Source organism: Scardinius erythrophthalmus (genome assembly GCF_964197995.2).
Source record: "Scardinius erythrophthalmus genome assembly, chromosome: 18".
NCBI lineage: Eukaryota > Metazoa > Chordata > Actinopteri > Cypriniformes > Leuciscidae > Scardinius > Scardinius erythrophthalmus.
The window spans coordinates 8,666,849-8,679,659 of NC_138238.1; the positions used below are offsets into that span (position 1 = coordinate 8,666,849).

At 38.5% G+C, this 12,811-nt stretch overlaps 1 protein-coding gene across 2 annotated transcripts in view; it reads right to left on the bottom strand.

Annotated features, from left to right (window-relative positions):
* baiap2b (BAR/IMD domain containing adaptor protein 2b) overlaps positions 1-9,698 on the bottom strand; it is a 49,333-nt gene extending 39,635 nt beyond the window's left edge. Inside the window, exon 1 of one of the 2 annotated variants that reach the window (XM_081392977.1) lies at positions 9,290-9,698. In XM_081392977.1, the coding sequence (XP_081249103.1) occupies positions 9,290-9,361 (72 nt within the window). In that variant the 5' untranslated portion in view covers positions 9,362-9,698. The remainder of the gene's footprint in view (positions 1-9,289) is intronic. The other variant, XM_081392978.1, reaches the window with a different exon arrangement.
* Positions 9,699-12,811: the final 3,113 nt, after the last annotated feature.

The window sequence follows — 12,811 nt, forward strand, 5'->3', positions numbered from 1 at the left end:
ATAGTGCAGAGGATCAAATGAAGCACCATTTCCACAGTCCATTAACAGATAGCCTATCCAACCACATCAGCAGAAATGTACAGTATTTGTGGCAAAAATGTTCAGTGCATCAATTCTGTTTCCACTTTTATTTAACTTTACCCTGAGAATGCCTTGATAAACCAACTAAAGCATAAGGTCCCTTTGAGAATATGAATGAGTCCCTGCCTCAGATTTTCTCTGTGCACATGCACACAGACTGGCTTTGTCATGGTAATACGTTGAGAATGGTTAGTATTTGTTGAACAAGCAAGGTTGTAAACTTGCCTTATTTACCACAAACACACCCTTATATCATCAAACCTGTATATACCTGCTACAACACAAGCCTGTGATGTGAAACTATTGCTGCAGTCTCAGAGAGCTTGGAGCAGATTGATGAATTTAATCAACTCTTATGTCAGTGTGTGTGCGTGTGTGTGTGTGTGTGTGTGCGTGTGTGTGTCCTATAACAATCTATGCTTCAGTGTCAGGTGGGTGCACAAGTGCCCGTTTTCATCTTTATGTCGTCAACATACACAGCAAAACATAGTTAAAACAGCCGTGTGTCCGGCCACTGATGTGAGCTGCAGAATTGCAGTCTGGCAAAAGCTTCCTGCTGTTCAGCGTTATGTAATGCTCTTGAGTCCTACGGCCTCAGGACAACTGAGTAGCGAAATGGATAATGATGATGTATATTAATCAGTGAGTCTGAACAGGTTTTTGAACCCAAAATGTCAGGGGTTGATTTTAAACGGCTAACCTTCTGTTCAAAGCATTGCATTACACTGTCCATTAATTATATTATTCTGTGCTGGAAATAAACTAAAAATAAATTCTAAAATGATTCAACTTATTAGAATGATACACAGTTGGCCTCAAAAAGTATTTGTACACTTACATCACACTGTATAAATGTCACTGCATGACATTCATACATTTTTAAATGTGGCTTAAAACTATTGGGGCCACTAACTTTATGCCAATATTCTGCAAGTATATAGAGAACAACGAACTAAACGTGGGCAGGGAAGATTCACTCGCTAAATAACTAAGCTCAAGGTGACCCAGGCTTGCATTTTTCCAACTGGAGACATTTTCGCTTGTTCAGAAAGACCGCTTGCACCCTGAAACACTATCATTTACATATTGTAAGATTACGTAAACAAAACTTTTCAGCTTTGTCACAAACTCAGACACTTTTCTAAGAGATGTAAAAACAATAGGCAATTCACGCACCTCCTACATCCATGTAATCTACAGAAACTTCATGTGTGATGTTTGTACATATTACATGTGTGTATTTAAACCACATAAACCCTTGTTTATCATGCAAAATGATTCCTTACCATATACATACATTTTGTTCTATATCTACCCATCTAGGTTTCTACTCATCTACGTATCTACCCATCTATTTATCTATATTGTATACTTACATATGTTGTTCTGTTCCAATATATTTAAAGTCAGAAATAAATGATAATTCACCCTATGTATTTTTTAAAAGCATGTTAATGACTTTATTGTAACTAAAATCATATTTATAATCATAATATCACAACTCGATCTTCCGGTCAAACAACAGACTTCTCTCAGCCGATTCTCCATCCAATCAACAATAGATGTAAAGAACCTAGTCCGACCCCTACATTTTTTTCTATTAAGATTTCTTTCGAATGTATGTCACAATCTGGTGTTACTTCCATTTCATCACGACTTTGAAGGATTGGAATTTAACAATTTACTCCCTAAAAACTATAAGACTCTCTGTGGCTCCACACACACACAATCCTAGCTTCAAGACAACACTGACTCCAGAACAGTTTTACCATTTTATTACACTACGACACTAACAACAAGAGTATGATATGGGATATCTTCCCTCCAGCTTCCCACATGGACAAAGATCTTTCCGTGTCCACTGCGGATGCTGCATGCCATTTAGTTACAGCTGTCTCATTCCTACAAGCCGCCCTGGCGCTTATCTTACCAATTTACATTTCAGATGAGCCGCTGTCTGTGTACGTGCGTGGGTGTATGTGTGCCTGTGCGAGTTCACCGTGAACATCAGCACTGCGTGTGCATCCCACTTCAGAGTGAGCTTGGAGAGGTGAGATAGAGAGAGAGAATGACTTCCTTGCCCATATATGGTTGTGTCGGAATTCCCCCGCATTACTCTCTGCTAAAGTGTATTCCTATTCCCTGCACGTTTGGATCATACCATCTGATCGCAGCAGGAGGGGGAGTTTGTGCAGCTAGAGCTCATTACCTTTGACTGATGGAACACTGTGTCCCCCTTCGTTCCATCACCTTAATTCATTCACAGAATCGACAATGAGAAATTAGTGAATCGCAATTTCAATTTCAGTGCAATGAGACAATGATGAATACGACTGAGATGCATGTGTGGGTGCATGTGCTTATGTATAATAAATGTATATAATGGGGGCTGTGTGTGGGTGGGTTCAAGCACACGGACACGGTTTTGTCTTCTTGCTGATGTACTCTCCCGTGAGATCTTGGATGAAATGTCACTGCAAAGATTCCTGCATTTCCAAATGATCTCCTCCTGTCTCAAACACACACATATGCGTCAAATCATTCCTCTTCCATTCACCTTCAATCAATGTCTCTGTTTTTCCTCCTCTTTTCCTCTTGACTGTTAAAAAAAAAAGAAATTATATTTTGCAATGAATAAAAGAAAGCAAATTTTAGGTTGAGATTTAATAATAATTTATCTTTATTTAATAATATATTTTTTTCAGCAAAGTATTTTAAAATGTTCAAAAAAAAATAAATAAAAAAATGCGCTACAATAGGCTACCTAGAATTGGAAGTAATGGTATGCGAAATATAATTATTATTTTTTATGGGTGAAATATAAAATGAATATTCCCAGACATTCCTTGACAATTTACATTCACTCTGTTAGACTGCTACCACATCACTTGCAGTGCAGATTAGAATTTTTTTTTTCCGGATGATCAAGACAAATATAGAATATCTTCACTGTAACCTACACATTTGTGCATCAAGGATATTTTAATAGGTTTCTCTCATTCCTTGCCAATTCCATCCACCATCCTTAAACCACTCTGCCTGGCAGGAATGACAGTAGTATATTTTGCCCTGCTATCTATTCATAACAGGCATGACAGAAACAGACTCCTCTTTACAGTATCCATCATGGCAGCCAAAGGACCACATTAGCCCATGGAGTGGAATGAGGGGGACGGAGCCAAAATATTGTCACATAAGCAGATCACCTTTGGGTTTGAGACAAAGATATCACAGCCTTGTGATTAAATGTCAAAAGAGATGTGTTCATACATACTGTATCTAAGGACCAAAATATCAATATCATAGACATGGGAGTGGGCTCTTTCAGTAAGAAACAGTTTGCACAGACCACCGCTAATTTTCTTTAGAAAATTTTAAGTCTAGTTATGCTAATATAGTTACTTTGCAGATCTGTCTAAGCAATGTGTACCATTACTATCAATAAATCTGGAGTGGATTTCAACATCAAGCTGCTGAGATACAAACAATTATAAAAGAATTCATTAAGAGCACACAGATGTCTCTGTTTAGCGCTCCAGGAGTGTATCTGTGTGATTTGTCTGAAGTACATAAACATTTTGTGCCTATGAGAACATGATAATCTGATGATGCGCGGCTGGCAAAATAAAATCTTTTCCTCCTCTTTTTCTCATTCACTCTTTCATCATCACTGACATTCAAGCAGCTGGCCAGCCTCTCACCTACAAATCACACAGAGACAACAGTGCAGTCTCTCTCTCTCCATCTGGATGCACACATACAGTAACTATTTAATCTGGTTACCTTAGCTTTAACCATAAGACATATATGTGTCTATTACAAGCTATATTTAGAAGAAAACCAATACATTCACAGCCAATCTACTGTGAAAACATTTTCAATGTAGAAAAGCAACAACACAGGTCACTGTGGTGTTCGGCTTCAGCCAAGAGTCCAGAAAGCAGGACATAAATTAATCATTAAAACATGGCATTATGATATAAGGCAGTACGTGGCCATCTGTAAATACCAGGTTTTTGTATGAAGTCATAAGCTTTGCCCTTTTCAGAAGATTTTGTGATCTACTTGTCTCAACTAAGAATCCCATTCCCTTCAGAGGTACCACAGGCACAGACAGTCAAAAAACACAAACGCAAACACACAGTCCAACAGCTTTTCATCCAACATGCTGTTAAGCTACCATCTGTCTTCTATCTGACAGCTTACAGTACAAAAACAAACAAAACAAAAATTTAGGACAGATTTTTAATGACATCTATATTCTTTTAAGGCTCTCTAGATGACTTGGAGTAAGATAAAAGGAAAAGTTGAAACTAGGACTTGTTATATAAAGCCAAAGGGATGCATACTGTGCCACTAATTGCTATGCATGGTAAATGGGTAATCAAAACAGAGAGAAAACCCAACTGACCTCACTCAAAACTCATAGCAAGCTTATAAAGAAATCCCCGCTCCGCCCTGAAAATCCACTTCATTTCATTGATAACCCACAGCTAAACACAAAACAAACACACACACACACAGATAATGTTGATTTTGGAACGGGGTAGAGATCCATCAAACAAAGGAGCTTTGGGTGGATATAAGCACTGTTTAGTTGTGTTTACAAACACATTTTAAATGTGATTCAAAGGTGACAGTTTTACCAGTCGGACTCTCGCCTATTCAGCACCACTTTCATTAATGGCATGACCCCAAAGGGACAGTGAGTTTAAATCAGGGCTGTCAAACTCAGGTCCTGGAGGGCCACTGTCCTGCAGAGTTCATCTGAACCAGCTAATCAAGGTCTACAGGATTACTAGAAACTTCCACGCAGGTGTTTTGGACAGTTTGACACATGTGGTTTAAATTATGACAAAAAATATTAGTAAATTGAACAGAATTCTAACAGACTTAACTTCCCATAACTCCTATTTGGAAGTACAACATAACTCTTAAAACAAACAACACAAGAGCATAATTCAGCCTGATATCTATACATCAAAGAAGTGAGACCCAGCATGAGGCAAGTTCAAGCGTGGACATGTGGTCAGGTTGTGGGCAGCGCAGCAGCGTGGTACGAAGGAAACAGCCTCCAACAGATGACAATATCTCTGAGGTCTGACTGTCCTACTCACCGTGGGCACACACAAAGTTGAACTCACACACAAACCCTACGCCTTTGGCAGAGGCACATTCGCACAATCAGACTGTTGGTCTGCGAGACACTACCCACACACACACACACACACACAGAGGCACATGCACATACTGACACACATAATCCATTGGCCCGTGAGACACTGCCCACACACACTGGCAGATGCAAGCTGAGTCACTCGTAAGTGCAGACGGGTGGATTCGAGCTCCCAGGGTCCTGTGAGATTACTAAGCAGCTGCCTGGCGTACACACAAACATACATCGACATGCTCCCAAAATCACACATGAAGTTGGACAAAAGAAATTGCCATCAGATCCAGTTTTACATGAGATACGTTACATGGAACTCCACTGAAAGATTAACAAATTTCCAAAAAATTGGCAGGCTTTTCATTCACCAGGTTCTACACAAGCTTTGTGCCGTCTGTGTTGATTAAACAGTTTGGTCATATTTTACAAATAATAGTGTAGTACATCTCCATTCAAAACATTTTAGCAAATTTAAATAAATTTCATAGATTTCTCCCTCAAAATCAGTGTAGAAAAATGCACAAAAGGCATTAAAAAGTCAGCTATGCAGTCTCATGAATCTAAAACAGTGTTTCTCAACTAGATTTGCTTCGGAACCCAGATTTTACTTTGGACATTAAGTAGCAACCCGACACATTAGCAAAATTGTTTATTGTTAACAACTTGCAAAATTATAAACATGGCATATGCTGAATGGGACAATTGAAAATGTCCAATATTTCAATGTAAACCAAACACACTGAAGTCAGCACGAACCATGTCTATTCTAGTATTCTAGATCAAGACACGTGACCATTAAAAAGAAGGTTCACTTGGGCTAGAATTTTAGAAAAGTTTGTTCATGGTTTGAGGAATCGAGGATAAAGGAAGTAACCTGTACATGTTGGCACCCGTCTTATTTGCGGTAAATTAACCTGTAGCAAAATACTAATCACCAAAATTATTTTTTTACCAAATATATATTTTTAAAAAATGTTCAGGGTGTCATGTTCTCAGGTGATAAATTAAACAAGTTGTATTAAAGTTCTTCGGCAATGAGCAGACTCTCTATATTTCAGCCAAACAATTCTTACTGTTGCTATTCTACCATCCTTTTCGGTCACGGTGAAGAGTGTCCACACATTGATATGTTTACCTGTTGTACCTTATGTTTACCTTATCCACTTTGTGTGCACAGTAAAGACATTGACACGGAAAATGCGTCATCAGGGAAGCACTAATTAAACATCATAGTTTCGGTCAATGGTTTCAGTCCTTCCAAACTGTTTGGCCAAAACGGAAAATTAACTTATTATTATTATTTTTTTATTTTTTTTGCTCTTTAAAATACTGTAGAGTTTATGTATCCAACAACAAAAGATACATAAGATAATGTTACATTGCATCTTTTTGAATTTAACAAGGTTTTGCAATGCTGTCTGTCATAAAACAGACCTGCGACCTAATTCTAGATCACGACCCCTCAGTTGAGAATCACTGAAGTGAAAGATGATGCCTGATGATGTCAAATGGCCCACTACTTTGTTCTTTTATCTGTGAGTGCTGTTTACTGCTCCACTGCATCCGCTGTCTCTTTATTTCTTATAATAGAGAACCCCACTGCTGCCTCGCAATACCCATAATTACAGAAATCACAGAGACTAAAGAAGCCAGAGACCCAATGAGGAATGAATATTCTCCCACTTATAGTCTGAAAGGACAAAACAACCTCAATGCTCAAATCTAAAGGTAACACAGGCCATGACTTGAGTTCCCACTTCTCAACCCTCATACACTTAATACAACATCCGCTACAGGATATCGAATTTATGATATAATGAGGTTTAAAGTCATTATTCTTGGAGATAATTGCTTTCTAAAATGTCTTTTTAAAGTAGTCAATTTTATAAATTATGACTTCATCCTGCTTAAAATCATCCTATCTATGAGAACAGTGGTAATGCGTAAGCTTGATGTCTTTAGTTAATCCTGAAACAATCAATCAAGTACAATCCAGCAGAAAAAAATCCAGTCGAAATTTTCATCAAGGGTCATAATAAAAACACTGGAGATGGTTTCACTGTAAATACTCTGAAACTTCTGCCATCGACAAGAAGATAACACTAATGCATGCAAAATAATCCTGAAGGAGGATTACGTGGTCAAGAAACGTCCAGTTATTAAACTAAAGCTTTTCTTTTGGTCGGTTACACAACTTCTCCAAGCTCATGAAAAATGTATCTCCATTAGTAAGACTTGCAGTAGAAGAGAAATAACTACCTCCTTTAGGACCCGAGATTATCATGACCTCATTTTGACCAAGTTAGAGCAGCTTTCCTGTTTGTTCACATACTGTTTGCTGCAGGTTCTCATTTCCTCATAAGCACACATGTACATGTGACTAATCATGTTTTTTCCAAAGCCTGCAATTAAAACTACCATACATATCCAACCAGAGGAAACAATAATCCTAATAGTAACAAGTCAGCTCTGCAAAAAAGTCATCTACTAGAGATAAATGACATGCAAGAGAGTGTGTATATCCACATTGTGTATATATTACTATATATTATCTAATATTAAAAAATAACATAACATGCAGTGTGACATACATAGTAAGTTAATCTAAACCTATTTTTACTATTGATGTTTGTTTACAAGCTTTGCTCAACTAATATTATCCCATATATATTTTCCTAATTTTTATACAATAACCACACATAAACATTTTATGACCTCATATTATTTACAATTTGTTCATTTCAAAATTAATGTCACACTGCAGGACTATTTAACTGTAAAAAAAAAAAAAAGAAGTGATTTAAAAAAGAAAACCTTGTTATTGTGAATGCTTTTGTTAACCCGTTACGCCTTATTTTCACATTAAAATACTGGCATTAAAAAAGGTGCACTTGCAACAATGTAAGTAATATAAGTTGCAATATTCTGCAGTTTCCTCTGAACCCAAAGAAAAGTTAAAAGTTCGGAAAAATGCCATCCCTGCCCAAGTAATAATAATGTCCCTTCCTTCTCTAGCCAAAGATATTAGCTCCATGGGCTGGAATTAACAGCCTAAACATTAAAGTCCCTTAACAGATGTCTGCAGGATTGGACTAACACGCTTCACTGGGTCAGCCTCAGCAGCCACCAAGGTTTAGTTTGGTGAGTCAGGTGGTTTCAAAGAGGTAGCCTACGCTACAACAGACGTGAGCTCCACCAGGGAAAAGCTGGCAGAGAAAAGAGGTAAATGTACGTTCATATTGTATGTGCGTGCAGTGGGGATCCATGGAAGTGTGTTAGTTGCTCTTTCCTGTAGGGACTCAGATATGCTCCATCTGTTTTACACAATCAGCTTCATACCACATTACAAACCAAGAACTCATTTAGAGCTAAACAAACCCTAAGTTACAAACAGGGCAAACATTTACATATTAAGCTTTTCACAAATTCCAAACATGAAAGAACAACAACACTAGAGGAAAATCCACAAAAGTAAACTCTTGAAACATAGTTATGCTCTTCACATACAAGTGATGAAATCAAACTATAAGTGCCCGAAACTCCCTCGTCTCCCAGTGAGTTGACAGGTTCAAGTATTTGGCTAAACTGGTTCTACACTGAAACCAGATATTTCTGCCTTTACGTGCATGAGCCTCTACTCTGCATCATTTAAAGGAATAGTTCACTAATATGATTTCTGTCATAATCTAGTCTCAGTCACTATTCATTTTCATTGTAAAATATACTATGTAAGTGAATAGTGACTGAGGCTGTCAGTCCCTCACGATCTCTATTTGGGTCCCAGAATTGAAAGTGACAGGTTTGGAACAACATGAGGGCGAGTAAATGATGACAGAATGTTCATTTTTGGGTGAACTGTCCCTTTAAGCAAGTTATTAATCAGCAAGTAACTTTAAAAGAGAAAACCTTTGCATTTACATTTTATATCAAGTTTTACAATATACATAACAGAGAATACATAAATTACAACCAATGCAGTGTAATTACAAAAATAAAACTATATAAATCTGCCTATACAATAATAACAGTGAAACTCACCTTATAGACATTCTCCGTTATACGGTGCACCTCATCGGTCCGGGACATTTTGGAAGCTTGAGTCAGAACCATAGACGAGAATTTTAATTTCTACTGCAGGAAAATGTTTCCGAGAAAACACGGGAGGAGGAGGAGGAGGAGGAAGAAGAAGAGGAGACACTGTATCGTTCAAACAGAGAGTGTCAGAGGCTGAGGAGGATGTGGGAGCTTTTATATGGAACTCTCTCACTGATGCCCACGCGCAGCCGCCGGAGTGGCGGGAATCCACCGTACGCGTTCATCCTCGTCACTGGAACTGCGCTTGATATTCCAACGGACTCCGCCTCTCCTCTTCACCTTCTACGCTGCGAATGCGGCGCGACGCGACAAAAGAGCTTGCTTTCTTGGTTATAACAGAAGCGTTCGCGTTACTACATAACGCGGCCAGTGAAAGAACTGCAGTCAGGTGTGAGACCATTTATTACAACATTACAAAGAGTGTGTTATCGTAATTGCAGCGTTCATGTTTTGCGCGTCGTTACGCTGTGTAAAGGGGTGTCAGGAACAGTCTGTCCTTTGGATATGGATACCATATGTTCAAAATCGCCCCCTAAACCCTCATTCTCCTATAACCTATTTCATTATAGGCCATCACTTTAGGGAATGAATGAAAACGATTGCGCCGGAAGGGCTGCCGCTTTTGCATCGTTTGTGCTTGCTGTTTAATAATCATTTGAAACTTAGCAAATTGGCAGCTAAAGTAGTAATGAAGATCTATATTGAACTCTGTCATGGAAACTAGCATAAACCAATTAAACAATTTAATAATCAATTAAAAAGGAAATTAATTATACTGTATGATATTAGCATATTAACATGGGCTGCATCCGAAATCGCATACTTCCCTACTATATAGTAGGCGAAAAGCAGTATGTGACAAAAGAAGTAGGCTATGCCCGAATTCACTCCTAAAAGACTTGGCAAAGAATACCCGGATGCCTTACTTCCGGCGAGATTCTGATGTGTGCATACGATGGACATGATAATGACAACATGGTGAATGCAGTAGGCTACGTCCAGATCATACTACACAAATTCATACTATATAGAACGTGAAGTACTTATTCAAAACAAGTTCCTCGAAAGAATGCGATTTCGGACCCGACAGTCACAGTGCATTATGGGTATTTTCTCTAGCCGTTGAGTGCCGTTGTGAGTTATTGCGTTGCATTATGGGATTGAATGAGTGCACTCGAGAACGTCCACTATGGTTTTGGACACCACTACAAATGACTGTCCCCTCAAATAGTGCCCTATTTAAGGGTATTCACCTTATTTTTAACGGAAATACGGACGCAGCCAGTTGACGGTATTTTGTGCGAGACTTCCGGTCAGGCACTTCCGGTAACTGGCGCGCTGATCACTTTTCACCATATCGGTTAATTAAACAAGTGTTCCTAACAACTAACTCATCGTCATGGCTTCGGGGAAGACCGGGATTGTTTGTGCAGTTAGAGGTTGTCATAAACTGATACAAAAGAAAGGTTTACTTGGAGCAGGAGTGTTTTAATCATCGAAATCATTGACATTTTAATCAGGCGCCCTACGACCAGAGACACACTGGCTGCGTGGCGTTTCTGTTGCGTGGCGTTTTACATGTCTTTGCACACCAGAAACGTGTCTGACGCGGCACTGCTAGGTGACATATGATCCTCATTCATTGGTGATTATATTCGACATAATGGGGAGAGAGTTGTGGAAGGCCTTTAATGTTAAACATATATATAGCAGCAAAGACAACGTCGGCAGTATTGACGGCAAAACAGGCTACAGAATATTTCGTTCTGTATTGACAGGTGCAATATTAGAAAATCGATTTTTTTTCATTGCATTTATATCAGCATTTGTCAAAACCTAAAATTTCAAACATCAAAATGTAATTTATTAATATGTATTCATGTAAAATTAAATACAAAGATCTTTTCCTATTCTATTTTGTCTGGAAACGCTTCCAAAACGCTTGCGTGTCGCGTGAAAAATAGGCGTCGATTCTATTTATAGCATGCACGCGTTTTCCGCGCCTGTGAGACGCGCATGTCACGCAGGCAGTGTGCACGTTCTAACCTGTTAACATGGGAGCCGAAATAAAAACGGACACACGCAGCCAGTGTGTCGCCGGCCTGAGGAATCCCTTCGCCTGTGGTTAAAAGCTTTACATTTGAAGAAACCATCGAAACGACCGTATGTTTGTTCTTTTCATTTCGTGAGCACCTATAGAAGACCACCCGATACCAGAAAAGTGGCTGGGCTATGAAGTCTCAATAAAAACCATGATAAAAACTCCAAGGAGAAACAAAATCATTATAGTAACCCCTGTATAAAATCTAGTGATCATGGCATAATGGCATGATCATGGCATTTATTTTGTATGATTTACAACTATTTATAGCCATCTACTTATTGCTATCCATCCTATGCTTTGGTTGCATTCTTATGGCATTATTAATACATTTGACATGACAAAATACCTCCATATTAGTCCAGCGTTGGCTCGACTATGTTTAGGGCGGGGCTGAAGGCGCCGGTGAAGTTTTGTCACTCTGCCAGCTAGATGCATGAGTGTTTTCAACCAGGTCCGGTACCCTAACTGAGTGAGGCGGGGCTTTAGTTCTTTGTAGTATTCATCTGCTACGGCATGTGTAACATTTTTCTATCAACTCTGCATAATCCTTCGCGATCGATATGTTATTTAGCCCAGGGAAGCGAGGAAACGGAAGTGCCGCACAAAAACCGGATATTGGACCCATGTTTACTTCCGCGTTCGAAAATAAGGTGGATAGGAGGCAATTTCAGACACCCTACTTTTTAGTGGGGGGCATTTTTAATTCATTTTAATGCTCAAGCTGAATCTTTGAAACCTCCTAAAAAGACGACATGTAAGTGTGTGAAATGAGCAAGTCATTGAATCATTAATTTTTAGCAAAAGTTGTGTTCTACTTGAAGCTACTATACCGATCAGTATATGACATAGAAGTACTCGCTCTCATGGTAGCCTACTTTCGGTCTTCGCAGCCGCAGCGCTACTTAAAGTCGAACACAACTTTTGCTTTAGTAAACAAAAAAAAAACAAAAAAAAATAGTTCAAACAATTTGTTCGCTTAAAAGATTCATTATCACACAAAAGTAAAAAAAAAAATCTTTAGAACAATATGTATCGTATTGTGAAAAACGTCATACAAATAAACTTCATTTGAAATGAGACGATGACGAGACAATGTTTAAATGAAGTATTGTGAAAAACGTCAGATTTCTTATTATTTTTATGAATAAGCTATTGGAGTCATTTAATCATGGATTTGTGTGCAAAAATTAGAAATCTATCTCTAAATTTTAGGTTAGATGAGGTTTTTTTCTGTTTTGAGAAACATTTGCTTTAGCCTATATTCCCAGAATCAGGCGTCATCATGACTACATCACTCATAGTACAACTATCACCCAAGGACTGGAGGAGGATCAGATGAGATGAGTAAAGTAGTGGGCACT